Source organism: Adiantum capillus-veneris, unplaced genomic scaffold (genome assembly GCF_014529385.1).
Source record: "Adiantum capillus-veneris isolate H3 unplaced genomic scaffold, ASM1452938v2 Hic_scaffold_616, whole genome shotgun sequence".
Taxonomy (NCBI): domain Eukaryota; kingdom Viridiplantae; phylum Streptophyta; class Polypodiopsida; order Polypodiales; family Pteridaceae; genus Adiantum; species Adiantum capillus-veneris.
The window spans coordinates 1-14,333 of NW_028221660.1; the positions used below are offsets into that span (position 1 = coordinate 1).

Sequence of the window (14,333 nt, forward strand, 5' to 3'; positions counted from 1 at the left end):
GGTGAAGAGCGTGATCGCAGCAAGGATGGAATCAATACGTTCTTACACAAATGGAGTGATATTCATAGGCTGAGACACACCCCATATATTAAGATAGTTGTGGAAACAAGTGTATCTCTTAAAGGCAAGGCCTATAAGTGGTGGATGACATTTCCAATAGATGCTCGTCCTCAGTCTTGGGCTGTGTTTCAAGCTTCTTTCTCCAAAGAGTTTTTGGACTCCAATGAAGAAGATAAGAATTGGCTAGCATGGGATGCATGCTACATGTCTGGCCTCTCTCTCACTTAATATCTTTCTAAGTATAGAGAAATTATATTAAAACTAGAAGGTCTAGATGAATTCCAAAAGATACGGGGTTTTAATAGGGGTCTTGACAAAGACTATCCGGACAAAGACTATCGTCTTCATGTCAAGACCCAACATCCAAAAACTTTAAAAGAAGCCATCGACCATGCCCAAAGGTGTGATGATGACCAAGAGAGGAAGGGAAATGTCCTACTCTAAGAATACTTTTGCTAAGAGCAATTCGGCTAAGGGCCAATGTCAAGGTAGATCTCCCATACGTTCCAAGAGGAGCAAGAGACAATCTACCTCTCCGCGCCCACAAGAGGCTAAAAATCCTAAGCAATCACGAGATACTCCACGTGGGTCTCTCAACACTGCCAATTTCGAGTGTGCAAAGAAACACAATTTGTGTTTCGGATATCTTTTGGACTAGTATAACAAGAAGGATTGTCCTCTTTTCCAAGGCAAAGAAAAGGCCATGCACACAGTGCAACACCTCACATTAGATTCATCTCCTAAATATTGTGCTATAGAGGTTCTTCACATGGAAGAAAAGCACAAGTTTTGTGTACCTGCTTCAATGTGGTAGCCTACCTTTGGCCCCCATGAGTTGATTTGCATGCATGGCACTATTAACGAACAACATGTTCTTATTTTTAGTGGATGATGGTGCAACTCATAATTTCTTGAGCTATAAGCTAGTTTAGAAATTGAAGCTTACATAGACTCCCTGCTCCCACAAGTATGTGATAGAGCAGATGTCTTGAAATGATAAAGAAGTCTGGGACATGGTAGTTCAAGGGTTGAGCTTATTGTTCAAGATCATATGATGACCCTTGACTTTCAAGTTATGAACATGGACCGTGTTGATGTAGTTTTAGGACGAGAGTGACTGCATGGTTTAGGAAACACATTGCACACTAGTTATGAACACAACTCCTTATCCTTTGTGGCCAATGGTAAGCATGTGCTTTTCTCGGGGGGTCCACCTCTATGTATGTAAGTATACCATGAGAGTTCCACAAGAGGGGTTTTTTAATTCAAAAATTTTGGGTAAATTTACATAAATATATTTAAATAAGGGGTTTTTTTATTGCACTTTGGAAAAAAAAACCCGTAAGTTCATAAAGAAAGAGGGGTTGTTTTATTAGTTCAAGATTCACAGATAAGAGGTTTTTTAAATACCCTTTGAACGCACGTTGTATAGATGGTTTACATATAGTGAACCCCCCAAGGTGCTTTTGCTTGGGGAGAAAAATATACCATCTGTATCTCCTTAAATGTACAACGGAGCTTTCTGTTTTATAGAAAGAAAATTTAATAGATGAAGTCTTTTTGTGTTATCGCTTGTCTCCAAGTCTTGTGAATTCTCAAGAACAAAGTGTTGTGGATTCTAGTTATGGTATGCAAATTGCAATGAATTTTAATGAAAAGCAAAGTGCTAAAAATTCTAAAGAGAAAAGTGCTCTCAAGTATAATTATATTGAGTAACATGCAACTGTTGTAAAACAAACATTAAAGGAATTACAATATTCTCCATCCCAGCATAACTCTAGTTTACTTTTCTCCTTTTGCACGGCGAAAGCTAACTCACTTATCATATGAGCGCTAGTGAGGGCAAGGAGCATGAGAGTTAGTTGACTGACTACCTCGCCTATGGTTTCATTAGACCTAGCACTTTACCTTGGGCATCGCCAATTCTATTGGTAAAACAGAAAGATGGTACTATTCACATGTGTTTGGATTATCGCAAATTAAACGCCATAGCCATCAAGATCAAGTATCCTCTGCCTCGGAGTGGATATGTTGTTCACTCAACTCCATGGGAAAAGATACTATACAAAGATAGATCTTCGTTCAAGATATCACCAGATGCGTATCCTTTTGAAAGATATCCCTAAAATTGCCTTTAGAACACGGTTCGAGTATTTTGAATTTTTGGTTATGCCTTTTGGTTTAACCAATGCTCCATCTACATTTATGACAGTCATGGATAGTGTCTTACTGGAAAATTTGATGTGGTTTTCCTTGATGACATTCTCATTTACAGTAAGACTGAAGATGAACACATAGAACACTTATGATTAGTGTTCGAACAACTACGAACTCATGCCCTGTATGCTAATCCAAGAAACTGCAATTTCTTTAAAACAGAGATACAGTACCTATGTCATGTGATCTCTTATTATTAAATCAAGATGGACACTGACAAGGTCGCTTCCATTCTTCGATGGCCACATCCCAAGATGATTGAGGAGCTTCAAATCTTCTTAGGCATGGCTGGATTTTATTGACAATATATCCGTGATTATGCCAATATCGTTGTTCCTATGGTGAATCAACTTAAAGAAAAAGGTAAGACATTTTCTTGGAAGAAGCCCAACAACGCAATTAAGCGTTGCAGTAGAGACTGATGCTAGTGATAAAGCATTGGTGTGGTACTTCTCCAAGAGGTAGACCTATAACCTTTTGAAGTAAAAAGTTTAGATAGAGCTCAATTGTTATTTTTGTCTAATGAGAGGAGCTCTATGAGAATAGTTCAAACTTTACTCAAGTGGAGAAGAGAAAGTCTAGAAGTGAAGCCATCTACTGTGCTTTCAAGTTCTGGTTGAAACTCCAAATTTTAATTTTGAAAGTTGAAACTTCTTCACAAATTAGTACAATGGAGACATGCATTCAGAGGGAGTAAACACTATCAAGATGGAAATTTAGGTTAGCAAGGAAGATCTTATGATGAAAGTATCGGCCTAAAGGTGTCAAACTTGGTAATTTGAGTGGCCTGTCTGCTATAAGAGCAAACATTTTGATGGATCTGCTGATCCCAACTGGTGATTTTAAGAGAAAGGTACAGATTCAAGTTTCGGAGAAATTTATTGACCTTACATGAAGGTACCTGAAAGTGAGGATATATGGTGTTTATTTTAACCTTTTGAGTGCAAGATGCACATTAAGTAGGCGTGCGTTTCTTTGCACTTCCACAAGTTTTCTGAAAATTTTACTTTTATTCAAGTTTTATGATACACTAGGTGAAGAGAATGCTGGCTTCAATGGCACTAAGGGGAGTCTAATGGACAAGGATCAGCAATGTAAGTCTCAAAACAACGAAGCTCCAATTTCCGAATTGCATGAAGAGAGACAGGACGCAGGGAAGGACAAACAGCCTGAGTCTGGCAACAGCAAGTTCAGAACGTCAGACTGTGAGGAGGCATCCACAAGCTCTTCTGAGCCTGAGAATGAGGATGCAGATGAGGGCTTAACTGAAATCAATAGCACAGGTGGACCTGAGGGTGCTATAAAGAAGACAAATATTGAGTCCTTGTTGGAGGAGGAGATAGCTGGCTTAAGGGATGTAAAGCAGGTTCAAAATTCTTCTCTTTATTGCATGCTAAGATTTTTACGAAGGTTTCTTGCAATTTCTGTTTGTTTGCTTATCTGCTAGACAAGCAGCAGTAGGAATGAAGAGACTTGCATGTACCATCCATCATGATGTAGTTTGGTAGGCAAACAAGGGCCAAGGGAAAGACCAGGGCTTATGCATGCACCGTCCATTGTAGTGTAGTTTGTTAGACAAACAAAGAAGGGCCGGGGCTTATGGGCAATGCAAGGTTTACTGGTAAGGACTTTCAGATATAGGACTATTGATGCTAAAGTGATATGTGTTGGTAATGGAGTTAGAACAAACTTCCTGTTAAAGCAGTTGCCCAAATGACAGAGACCAGGTGCATTTTTGAAAGGTCCATTTACATTAGTTTTGATCAACAGAATGTCAAGAATTAGTCGAAGCTGTAAGTCAAAGAAGCCTCTCAGTTCGGCCAATGACAAGGCAGCTCTCTGCTGATGGGTCTGCAGTATAACCTTGTCCTTTACAAGCAAATCATTTATGCTTGTCAAGAAAGATTTCTCTGACCTTATGAGGGCATATATTGTTTGTGGAAATTGAAAAGGCTCTCAAGTAAACAGTTTACAGTAGACAACTTCTGGGTTGTTTTTGTTTATGCTGTTTGTGTAAATATATTGTTTACTGTAATCTGTTTGAATCTCTCCACATGAAATTGGTGCAGAGACGTTTTGCAAGCGTTGACACTGGATGTGCTGGGGTGGTCTTTATACGAATGTCGAGCAGTGATAATGCAGATGGGTTGATTGAGAGAGGCCCTAATCAAGTTGTGCAAGCCATCGTGGCGAATTGTGTTAGTATGAGAAAGCCTCTTACAAGGTCTGTATTTCTTATTTGTCAAGGTCCGCTTTCTGGTCAAGTTTCTATCATTACAAGCTAGAAGGGCATCCTCAGTTTTAGCTATACCTTGCTTGATTGTTTTTCAATTGGTTGCCTAGCTTTTTAATAACACATGAATGGTGCCAGTGCTTACAATCGGTTTGAGATGGGTCAGAATCCTTTCCACACCTTTAGGTTCTTTAGCCTATTTGGTGCTTGACAGCTTGAGTTTTTTGAGATATAATTTATTAATTGAAAACTTTGATAACTTGGAAGTTGTTGGGTTTGTGCGTTTATAGAGTGAGATGGTGAGCTGCAGGTTTTGTCTAAGGTTTTTGCCAATAGAGGTCACATGCTACGCTTCTGCAGAGGAAGTGAAAAAAATGGCAGACCCGTGTTTATCGCGACATTTTCCAGTTGTGGAGAAAGATAAAGCTTTTAAGGTCTTCTCTATCAGTTCTGTTCATGACTTCGATTCTCAAATCCCTACTTATTGTGGGTCTTGTTTGCATTTCTGCAGTTTGCAATTGTTTATGAAGCTCGGGCCAATTCAAGCTTAGACAGGATGGAAATGATAAATACAGTAGCAAAACTCGTTGCACCGCCTCATTCAGTTGACTTGAAGAACCCAGACAAAACCGTACTTGTCCAAGTTGTGAAGGTACAAAAATGTTTGTTGTTGACTTGCGTCTTTCTGGAGCAGTATGCATAATGCGAGTACGGACCCTAACTTTAAAATGCCTATTTTATGTACCATGCATTAGGATCCATAAACAAAGTATGATGTACATGCCATCTTAATGGGATTTATGCAAAATGGGTGTGTAAATTTTTTTGGGAGTAGGATGGGTGTTCAACAAGGGAGATTTCACCCGATACATAAATTGATAGGTTGTATAATTCACATGGTTTACATTGTTTACTACCATCTGGGAGACCAAGTGGTATGGGGAACGACCTGTTCGCATACGGCAATGCTGGAAAGGTTTTAAAGCTCGGGAATCGATTGCTTTCTAATTGTAAAGCTTTGTTGATGTGTTTTCAAATTTGCTACTTGTTTGCACTTATGTCATGATGGTTTGTCCTGCAGAAACATTCTGAATCTCATGTAAGTGTTTATTGTTTGCAGACAGTTTGTGCCATTGGAGTGGTTAGCAATTACAAACAGAATGCAAAGTACAACATTCGAGAATTGACGTCTTCAAAACAGGAATCAAAAGCGTCTATTCAGTGAGAATCTGTTAGATACGCACTTCTGGGGCGAGGCCTTCCTGTAGGTAAGGGCTTGGAAACAGAGAGGCCCTTACAGTTTGTCCTTGAGTCTCTCCACAAACTGCACAGGTGAAGATCTTGTAAGCACAGTAAATGAAGACTCCGTTCTCGCAGATTTGCATTGTGTCGCACAGGACTAGGTTATCTCTCACACAATGGATTCATATAGTCCACAAAGCCTCACTAGAGATCTCATATACAGAGAAGTTAATGAGTTCTGGTAGATGTATACATGTGAACAAGCAATGAGTACGTTAGCGTATGTAATTCCTGCTCTGAGACTGAAAGAAGACTCTAGAGGTGCCTAGAAATGCAACAATTAGAGGTGCTGGCAATGGCTCACTGGTGTTCCTTGTAATGACACTCTATACTGCAAAAAGGCTACTTTAGGACAGGAGAAGAGTGGTCAATATGAACTGGTTGCTGATGGGCATCTTTTTGTGCTTCAAATTATCTTGTGGTCTTGAACATCCTTCCTTTTGATGCTGCTACCGCCTGATGTCTTGGTAGACTTCAGGTATCCGAGCAGCTGAAAGTTTTGAAAAAGGATGCTCTGCTTATTGTGTTGCTGTCATTCTATCCAATTTAATTGGCAATACCAGAATTAAAAGGAGGAAGAATTGGGAATGGAATTAGTACATTAGAAATTTTATGGCCAGGGTCTTGCGATATCCATTTTATTATGTGTCTTCGTTTTATGTGTTGTGCCAAGTGCCCCTTTGCTTTATGGAGATATTTATATATATTATCTGTGTCTACATTTATTGTCGTAGGTTGGCAACTTGCAGGTGACTCTTTGAAAATGTGCTTTGTTTGCTGTTATGACAAATGAAATATGTTTTGACTTTGCCCTTGAAAGAGTTACAAGGGAGCATGCGTTCTATTGCTTTTTTTTGAGATTTTTATCTATTTTAATTGCTTTGGATCGTTGGTGGTGGTCGCTCGCACACCTTTTCTCTCTAATTTTAAATGGCATTGCTTGTTTTCGGATGTTCCCTAACCACGAGTTAAATACTGCATTGTAAATAAAGCTCATGGTTAGTAGAATCCGACCCGTTTTGCATTCATACCTCTACTATTTTACTGTGGAGTATCAATGAATTAAGACTCAAGTAGTTGTCCATTCGGCTCCTCTTCCTTCTTAGCTGCATCAGTCATTATGTTTGATAATTGCCAGCATTCCTTTGTCTAGCACTGACGTTTCCAAAATCTTCCTAGCCTAGAGGGCCTTTTCTTTTTGCTGTTTGGTTTTTGAGATACCAAGGGCAATGCAAGGCCCAACATTTTTGCTTAGTTCGTGGTAGGCAATTATTCAATGGATCGTGATAACAAGTCTTTGGCACTAGATTGAAAACTTGTTTCCAGTTTAATTTTGGAAACTATCCTAAGGTTTTTATAGTTTTTTCAAGAGTCGATTGAATTTGATCTGAGAAATGTATATGCTCATCTCCTTGCTAACCAAATTTTGCAACAAACACATCTGCCTTTCTTAAAAAGGCATATTCTTGAAATATCCATGAAGTTGCCTGCACTTGTTAGAGGTTTAAGTACGCATGCATTGCTTGTAACCTTGAAAATAGTGTGCACTCTAAGCTCTGGCGAAATGCTACAGGACATACATAAATTTTTGATGGGAATTTCAAAAAGACAGTTTCTATTGGAACTTCCACATGTCTCCATCACATCATCATCCCTAGCAATAAAAGATTGTCACTTTCTTTGCCTCCCTTGCAGTAGGATTCATCCTCATTCTTGTAGGATTGGCCTTGATGTGCTGGGCCTTTTTGCACTGGGACTTCATGTGATTGGGTATAGGTGGGAGACAGCTTGTCGAAAAGGGACGAGATCTGAGCACAGGGAAGAGGATTAGGAATAGGAGTCCTATTTAGAGAGCAGCTACAAACGCTTGTGCACATTATTCGGAGAGATGTTTAGGCCAAATACATGTGGGTGAGATAGGTAGGTGGATTCTTGTACATTGCTATATGTTACTCTGTCCCTAGGACATCTGTGTATGCCGCACCCATAGGATAGTCCCCTTTCTCTGTATTAGACGAGGACGTATGGGAGTTTTCCAAGGATGGTGACATCATTCTCTTGGGGGATTGTAATGCCTGCAGGAGATATCATCAAAAGACTTTTTATGATACCTTAGATGAGATATTGCCTTAGATGAGATATTGAGAGAGCTAGATACCAGTGATATGGGGCTTCACAAATGCTCACACGATGAGTATACCGACTATGGGAGATATCTTATGGAGATGGGGGCCTCACATGAATTGGCCATACTTAATAGCCTACATCAATTTCCCGCAACAGCTGGGTTTTACTTGCTTCCCACATAGAAATGGAGCTAGCACAATGGACTATGTCATGGCTCAACTGAGCTTTGTTTCATATATACAAGATTTCACAATTGGCATAGCAATGGATCATGCTCTCTTGACATGGACCATTTCCTTATGATCATGAGGGCTTAATAAAAGAGCATTTTATACATGCCAGGGAAATGCTTGCAGAGCTTCTAGCAGTGATGTTCAACTGTGCAATGTGTGAGGGTCTACCTGACACTTAGAGCTTGTCTACTATAGTGGCTATCTTCAAGGAAGGAGACCCTATGGATCCTGGGAACTATTGTACTATTATGATTGGGCACACATTGGAACGGTTCTATGCATCCATCCTTGCGCAATAGTTGAGAAGATGGAGAGAGCTGACATGCAAGTATTCTAATGCTTAGAGCTATTATTGAGGTAGGTAGATCACATGGGAGGAGGATTTATTGTAGCTTTGTGGATTTTCAAAAGCCTAGAGATAGGTTGATGTGAAGATTACAGGACATGGAGATACCCACAGAGCTGATCTGGGAGATTATGGCACTCTAGAGGTCGGTGAGAGGACATATTCACACCCTGAAGGGGTTATTTGATGTAGTTCACTCCACTATTGGAGTGAAGCAAGGATGCCTGCTATCTCCGATGCTCTTTGGCATGCACGTGGAGGAGGTTTTTGATTACATTGAGAGGGGAGATAAAAGTGGGGGGGTTATCTAATGTAGTTCACTCGGATGCCCGCTATCTCCGATGCCCTTTGGCATGTATGTGGATGAGGTTTCTAATTACATTGAGAGTGTTGATTTCTAATTCCCTAGAGGGGTTGCAACGTCGGTTAGATGCTTTACATGCGTTTGCCCATGATAGTGGATTGTCTATCAACCTTGGCAAAACCAGGTTATGGTATTTAATACCACACCACAATGGGTCAGGAGATCAACAGTCACATTTTCTTATGACCAAGAGTCAATGGAGTATACATATGTATACACTTACCTTGGAATAGTCTTCAGTGGGCCAATTTTTTCATTGAGGAGAGCAGTTGAGACTAAGTTGACCAAAGCTTATGCTACCCTACACAGATTAGAGAGGATGTGTTTGCAGGTTCGGTTTTAGGAACCTCGAACAAAGCTATGGCTCTTTGATACTTTAATGACATCAGCTATGCTTTATAAAGTCCAGATATGGGGACCTTTAGTGGACCACCACAACAAATCTGGTAGCAACGATGGGTGGAGGTGTATGGAGAGGCCTTTGGTTTCTATGATCTCTCGGATGATTACAACTAAGGCTTTAGTACCACACGAGATTATCAGAGCAGATCTAGCTGCATCTCCACTCCTGGTTGAGGCACTCACCAAATTAGTCTCCTTTATGCACGGTTTATGGGCCCTCCCAAAACACAGATATGCTCGCTTAGCTCTTGAGTCTTCTCGACGACTAGCACTGCAGCGGGATACTACCTGCTGGGATGGATAGATGCCATCATGGTTTCAATTACACAATTTTAGTATGGATAGACTGCCTCCTTTCCAGTACTCTTTGAATGCATCCTCTCTGTCTATTACGAGCAAAGAGATCCCCAGGCTCATTCATCAGGACCTGTCTCAACTTGACACTTGGAGGACTTGGATTCAACTGACACAAGAGTTGGGCATGAAGATGGCTTTCTATAGAGAGCATCTTCTCCAGCTGATAGAGGACGGGTTTGTGACTAGAATTAGTTACATGGATACACATTTATCTTGGGGGATACGGTGCACATTTGGTCAGTTACACACCTCTTCACATCAGCTTGAGGTCGAGACTGGCAGATTTAGGGGATAATGCCATCAGCTTGAGGTTGAGATTAGCAGATTTAGGGGATAATTCCATTTGGAACCTGCGAGACAGAGCTGCATTACATATGTCACTGTCCGGTGTACTACGAGATACGGGGGCAATTTCACTATTTTGGTTTATTTTTACTCGAGCTACGCAAACACAAAGAGAGCTTGTTGCAAAGATTTCTTGTGAGCTTCTTTACACATTGTAGGCGCTCAAGGGTAAAGAAGCTTGGACATTTAATATTGTGAAGCCCTCTGGATTTTCCTTATCTATTCTATATATTAAGCAGAGAGACATTCAGGGGGCCACGTGGTGCAATTTGCTTCATCCGGCAGTGTGGCCCTGCATCTCTGGCAACAGTGAGGACAGTGCGCGCGCAGAGAGAGAGAGAGAGAGAGAGAGAGAGAGAGAGAGAGAGAGAGAGAGAGAGAGAGAGAGGCGATCGAAGGCCGTTGGCCACACTAGTTTCTAGAGTATCGAATGACAAAGCAATCCATTATTTGCAGCACCTACAAATTCTGTAAATTTATTTGACTTGCAAATTTACTTGGACGGTTTTTGGAAGATTTGAAACACGTCGAGTGAAGGGATTTCCCAAACGTGAAGCTATTTGAAATTATTTGACGACTTCTCCTCCTTATCCGGCAAGTCTCATCATATCTGGAGGACTTCTATATACATCAAATCCGATTTCGACATTTTATTTTAAATTTTGGTCTTTGATTTGACACGATCAATTGCCATCTCTAGTGGCGATTGCTCTTCTTCTCCCGCTCTTTTGTTTTGCCAGGTGGTTTTGGAATAAGGTATTCCTTTTCTTTCTTGCTCACAAAGCACAATTGCACCTTGGATTCAGACATAGACCTGCATCATGATTTTGATTTTGAAAATCCTGCACCCATTCAGCCTACTGTTGCCCTGCAGTTGGCTACTCTCATGGAGGGTGCACACAAACAACTGGCAAGGACGACATCATAGAATTGCTTGATATGCAAGAATTTAGAGCAATCCAAACACGCATGTCTGTTTTGGAGTCAAATTTTGCACAATTGAATGCAAATGTGAGTAACATGTCTAATTTGCTTGTGCAATTCATACAACAATCAGTCAAGGGCTCTGTTAATCAACAACCTCGGGTTTGTTTTGCTCTTGAACACCACTGGTCTGCTAGATCAAGGCTCCACTATGGATATGTTGTCCCATCTCTCTTAGAAAGAGGTAGATGATTTGTAGATGACTGCAAACTAGTCTAGCACTAAAGAGTAAAGCCTATAGATGTGGATGTTGCTCAAGGAGAAGGACATCATACCACATACATGGGCGGCCTTTGAGGATGTGTTTAGAAAATAATTTCTACCCACCAATGAAACGAATAGAAATTGGACTGCATGAGATAAGTGCCGTATGCCTCAGCATAAGAAACTGCTTGAGTATATCTCACACTATCGCAATGTGATCCTCAAGTTTGAGATTCTAGACGTCTTCCAATGGGTGCGTGGGTTTATCCATGGGTTAATACCAAAGCTTAAGAAGCATATTAAAACCCACAATTCCAAGACGCTTGAGGAAGCTATAGTGCAAGCTCATATCCATGATGATCCAGATAAAAAAGCATTGCAAAGCACAAACATCTCTGACACTTCAAATGCACGTGCATCTCATGGTCATAATAAGAGGAAATATGTGGTAGTTGCATCTGCTGCATCCAAAAAGCCCAAGGGGTCTAGGGTGTTAAGTATGGAGCCTGATTTACCCTTGTAATTTTCTGTGGTAAAAACGCACATTTGTAAGGCTCCCATTATGAGGAGAAGCCATCGTGTGTAAAGGAAAATCACTCGCCGGAAACCAAAATTTTCACGGCCAAAAATCCCTCGCCGGAATATTCCTTTTCGCTGGAATATTATGGCCGGATGGCGGCCGGAAAGTGGTCGGAAAACAACCGTCGGTTGGCCGATGGCCGGTAGTCAATGGCCGGTGGCCGGTGGTCGGAAGTCAATGGTCGGTGGCTGGTCGAATTCAATGGCCGGTGGCCGAATTCAAAAGCGGACTTGTCTTCTTAAGGGCGGCCACACATGGGCGGATTGGAGGGTCCGATTTGGACTTATCTACACAAGGGCGGCTACACATGGCTGCCTCTCATGAGAGAGGGCAGCCCTTTTGGCCTATAAAATGAGGCCATTTCTACACACATTTCATAGTGTGAAGTTGATGCAACAAGGTGAGTGTGAGGTGGTGAGAGTGAAGCAAGGAGGGAGCTCCATTAAGGGTATAATCCCTTTGTAAACTACTTCTTGTTTTGAAGTACTAAAGCCATTGAGTGGCTGCTTTCCCGTGGACGTAGCCCACATTGGGTGAACCACGTATATCGTGTGTACTCTCTCTCTCTCTCTCTCTCTACTCTATAATCTCGTGTATGTAAATTTGTCTCTTTCCATTAAGTAATCTACTCAATTATCTATTTAGCTACGTCTTATTTCCTAACATAGGGGCCATCTATCTAGTGAGGATTTTTGAAAAGGCAAAGAAGGATGAGCTATGTTTAGGAAGTGGACACAACGAAAAAGATTGTCCTAAGGTGAAATTGGCTACCTAGGGTAGTGAGAAAGCTGTGCACATGGTGCAATTGCTACCCCTAGAATCCTCTTCTCATTTTTCCAATGTGGAAGTAACATATGCCAAAGCAGTTCACGAGTGTTGTCTTATGGCATATATGTGGCAACCGACTTTTGGTCCAGACGAGCTTGTAACATTTAATGGCCTAATAACTTGTGTGTAGCGGAAATGAGCATGAACATAGTGGGCATTTCATTAGAATAGATTCCTAATGAGAATTACAAGAGTGCTTGGGTGGAGAGAGCAACAAAAAGCATAACACCTAGTTAGATAGCATCGACAATACTTTCAAAAGAGAGAGAAATTAAGCTAATGACAACAGTTGAGGACCGGATTTGCATGGAGCCGGTCCCCCCTCCAAAAGGCTTTGTATTATGGTTTCTCCCATCAAGAGAGACATTGTACAATACAATTCTTTGTGTTCCTTCAAGACTAGCTAGTGCAATGAAGATGAAAGCTTCATGCACTAAGCAAAACACTTAGCAAACACAACTTGAATTATCCCCGTTCTCAGACCCAAGACCTCACACACCTTCGAAGATGGTGAGAGCTAGCAGGGTATGAGAGTAGATTGAGAGGAAGAAGGAGTATCTTACGAGAAAGATGTACATCTCCTCACATAATCACTCATATTAGCATAGCTTAGCTTAGTAATTAGCTTGGTAGAGGAGATGAGCATGCATTGAAGCTTGGCTCTTGGTTGGATTTGCATCCACATGCCAAGAGTGTGTTGATGTAGGCTTCTATCTCACAAGCTTGGAGTAGGTGATGAGCTCTCCATTAAAGCTTGGGAAGAGATAGTCTTCTCTTTCTTTACACATGAGATTTTGCGAGTGTGTGTGTGATAATGCCTTGCAAAAATCAGCCCCCTCTCTCTCTTGGGCGAGCCCTCTTGCTATTTGCTCTTGCTGAGCCCTCATTGGCTCTCCCCAAGTCAAGCCAATGACTATTAAGCAGCATAAGTGATAGCCTTCTGACATGTGTCCCCCTTTCCCCTTTTGTGAGAGCTTTAGGTAATTAAATAATTAAACTAAACTCTCATTGGACCCCTTTGCCTCCTGGCCAATAGGAATCAGGCAAGCCATTGGGCTCCTGAATGCTCATTGGACCCCTTGTGAGACTTCCCAATAGTCTTCTAGGAGACTTAATTCTCATTGGTTTCTTTTATTAAATGTTTTTAAATTAATTAAACTAGATTTACTATAGCTTAATTCTCATTGGTCCACTGCACGGTTCATCCAATAGAAACTGGGCACACCTGTGGTGCATCTGGCCTAGGGAGCTGACATGTGTCCCTCATTCCCTTTGTGTAAAGGGAGCCTGTGTGTGTGTGTCTGTGGCTTTCTCTCTCATCCCCTAGAAGAAGGGCTCGCCCCCTCCCATGTAGGGATATGTGTTGCCTTTGGAGAGCACACAAAGCATCCAATTCCCCCTAAGCTTTAACCCTTTGGACATAACCTTTGAATTTTGGAACCTTAGCATTTTGGAAGTCTTAATGGGCTGAACCTTAGGGTCTTTTTAGCCCATTGTTGCACATGGCTCTTTTGCAGATGGCCCCCCCTTTGGATCCCTATTTTCCCTCCTTTGGATCTCTACTGTGGCAGGTCTGCTAGCTTAACCAATATTCTAGCCTTTTCTCCCCTGGCACTTCCCCACATTAAATGATCAGTTTAATATGAGAAAATCATTTAGGAGAATTAGATATTGATTATTATGACATTACCTCTCTCTTGAAATCATAGTCGTCCTCGACTATGGTGTAGAGAAGATAAAGCATATTCATG

The 14,333-nt window shown here is 41.2% G+C and overlaps 1 protein-coding gene across 1 annotated transcript; it reads left to right on the forward strand.

Annotated features, from left to right (window-relative positions):
* The first annotated feature begins 3,266 nt into the window (after window positions 1-3,266).
* LOC147416679 (uncharacterized) lies at window positions 3,267-6,444 on the forward strand. The gene is made up of 5 exons (XM_086508171.1): window positions 3,267-3,643; window positions 4,347-4,501; window positions 4,821-4,944; window positions 5,022-5,162; window positions 5,631-6,444. Exons 1-5 carry the CDS (start codon window positions 3,353-3,355, stop codon window positions 5,733-5,735), a joined length of 816 nt encoding a protein of 271 aa, XP_086364297.1. The 5' UTR covers window positions 3,267-3,352; the 3' UTR covers window positions 5,736-6,444.
* Window positions 6,445-14,333: the final 7,889 nt, after the last annotated feature.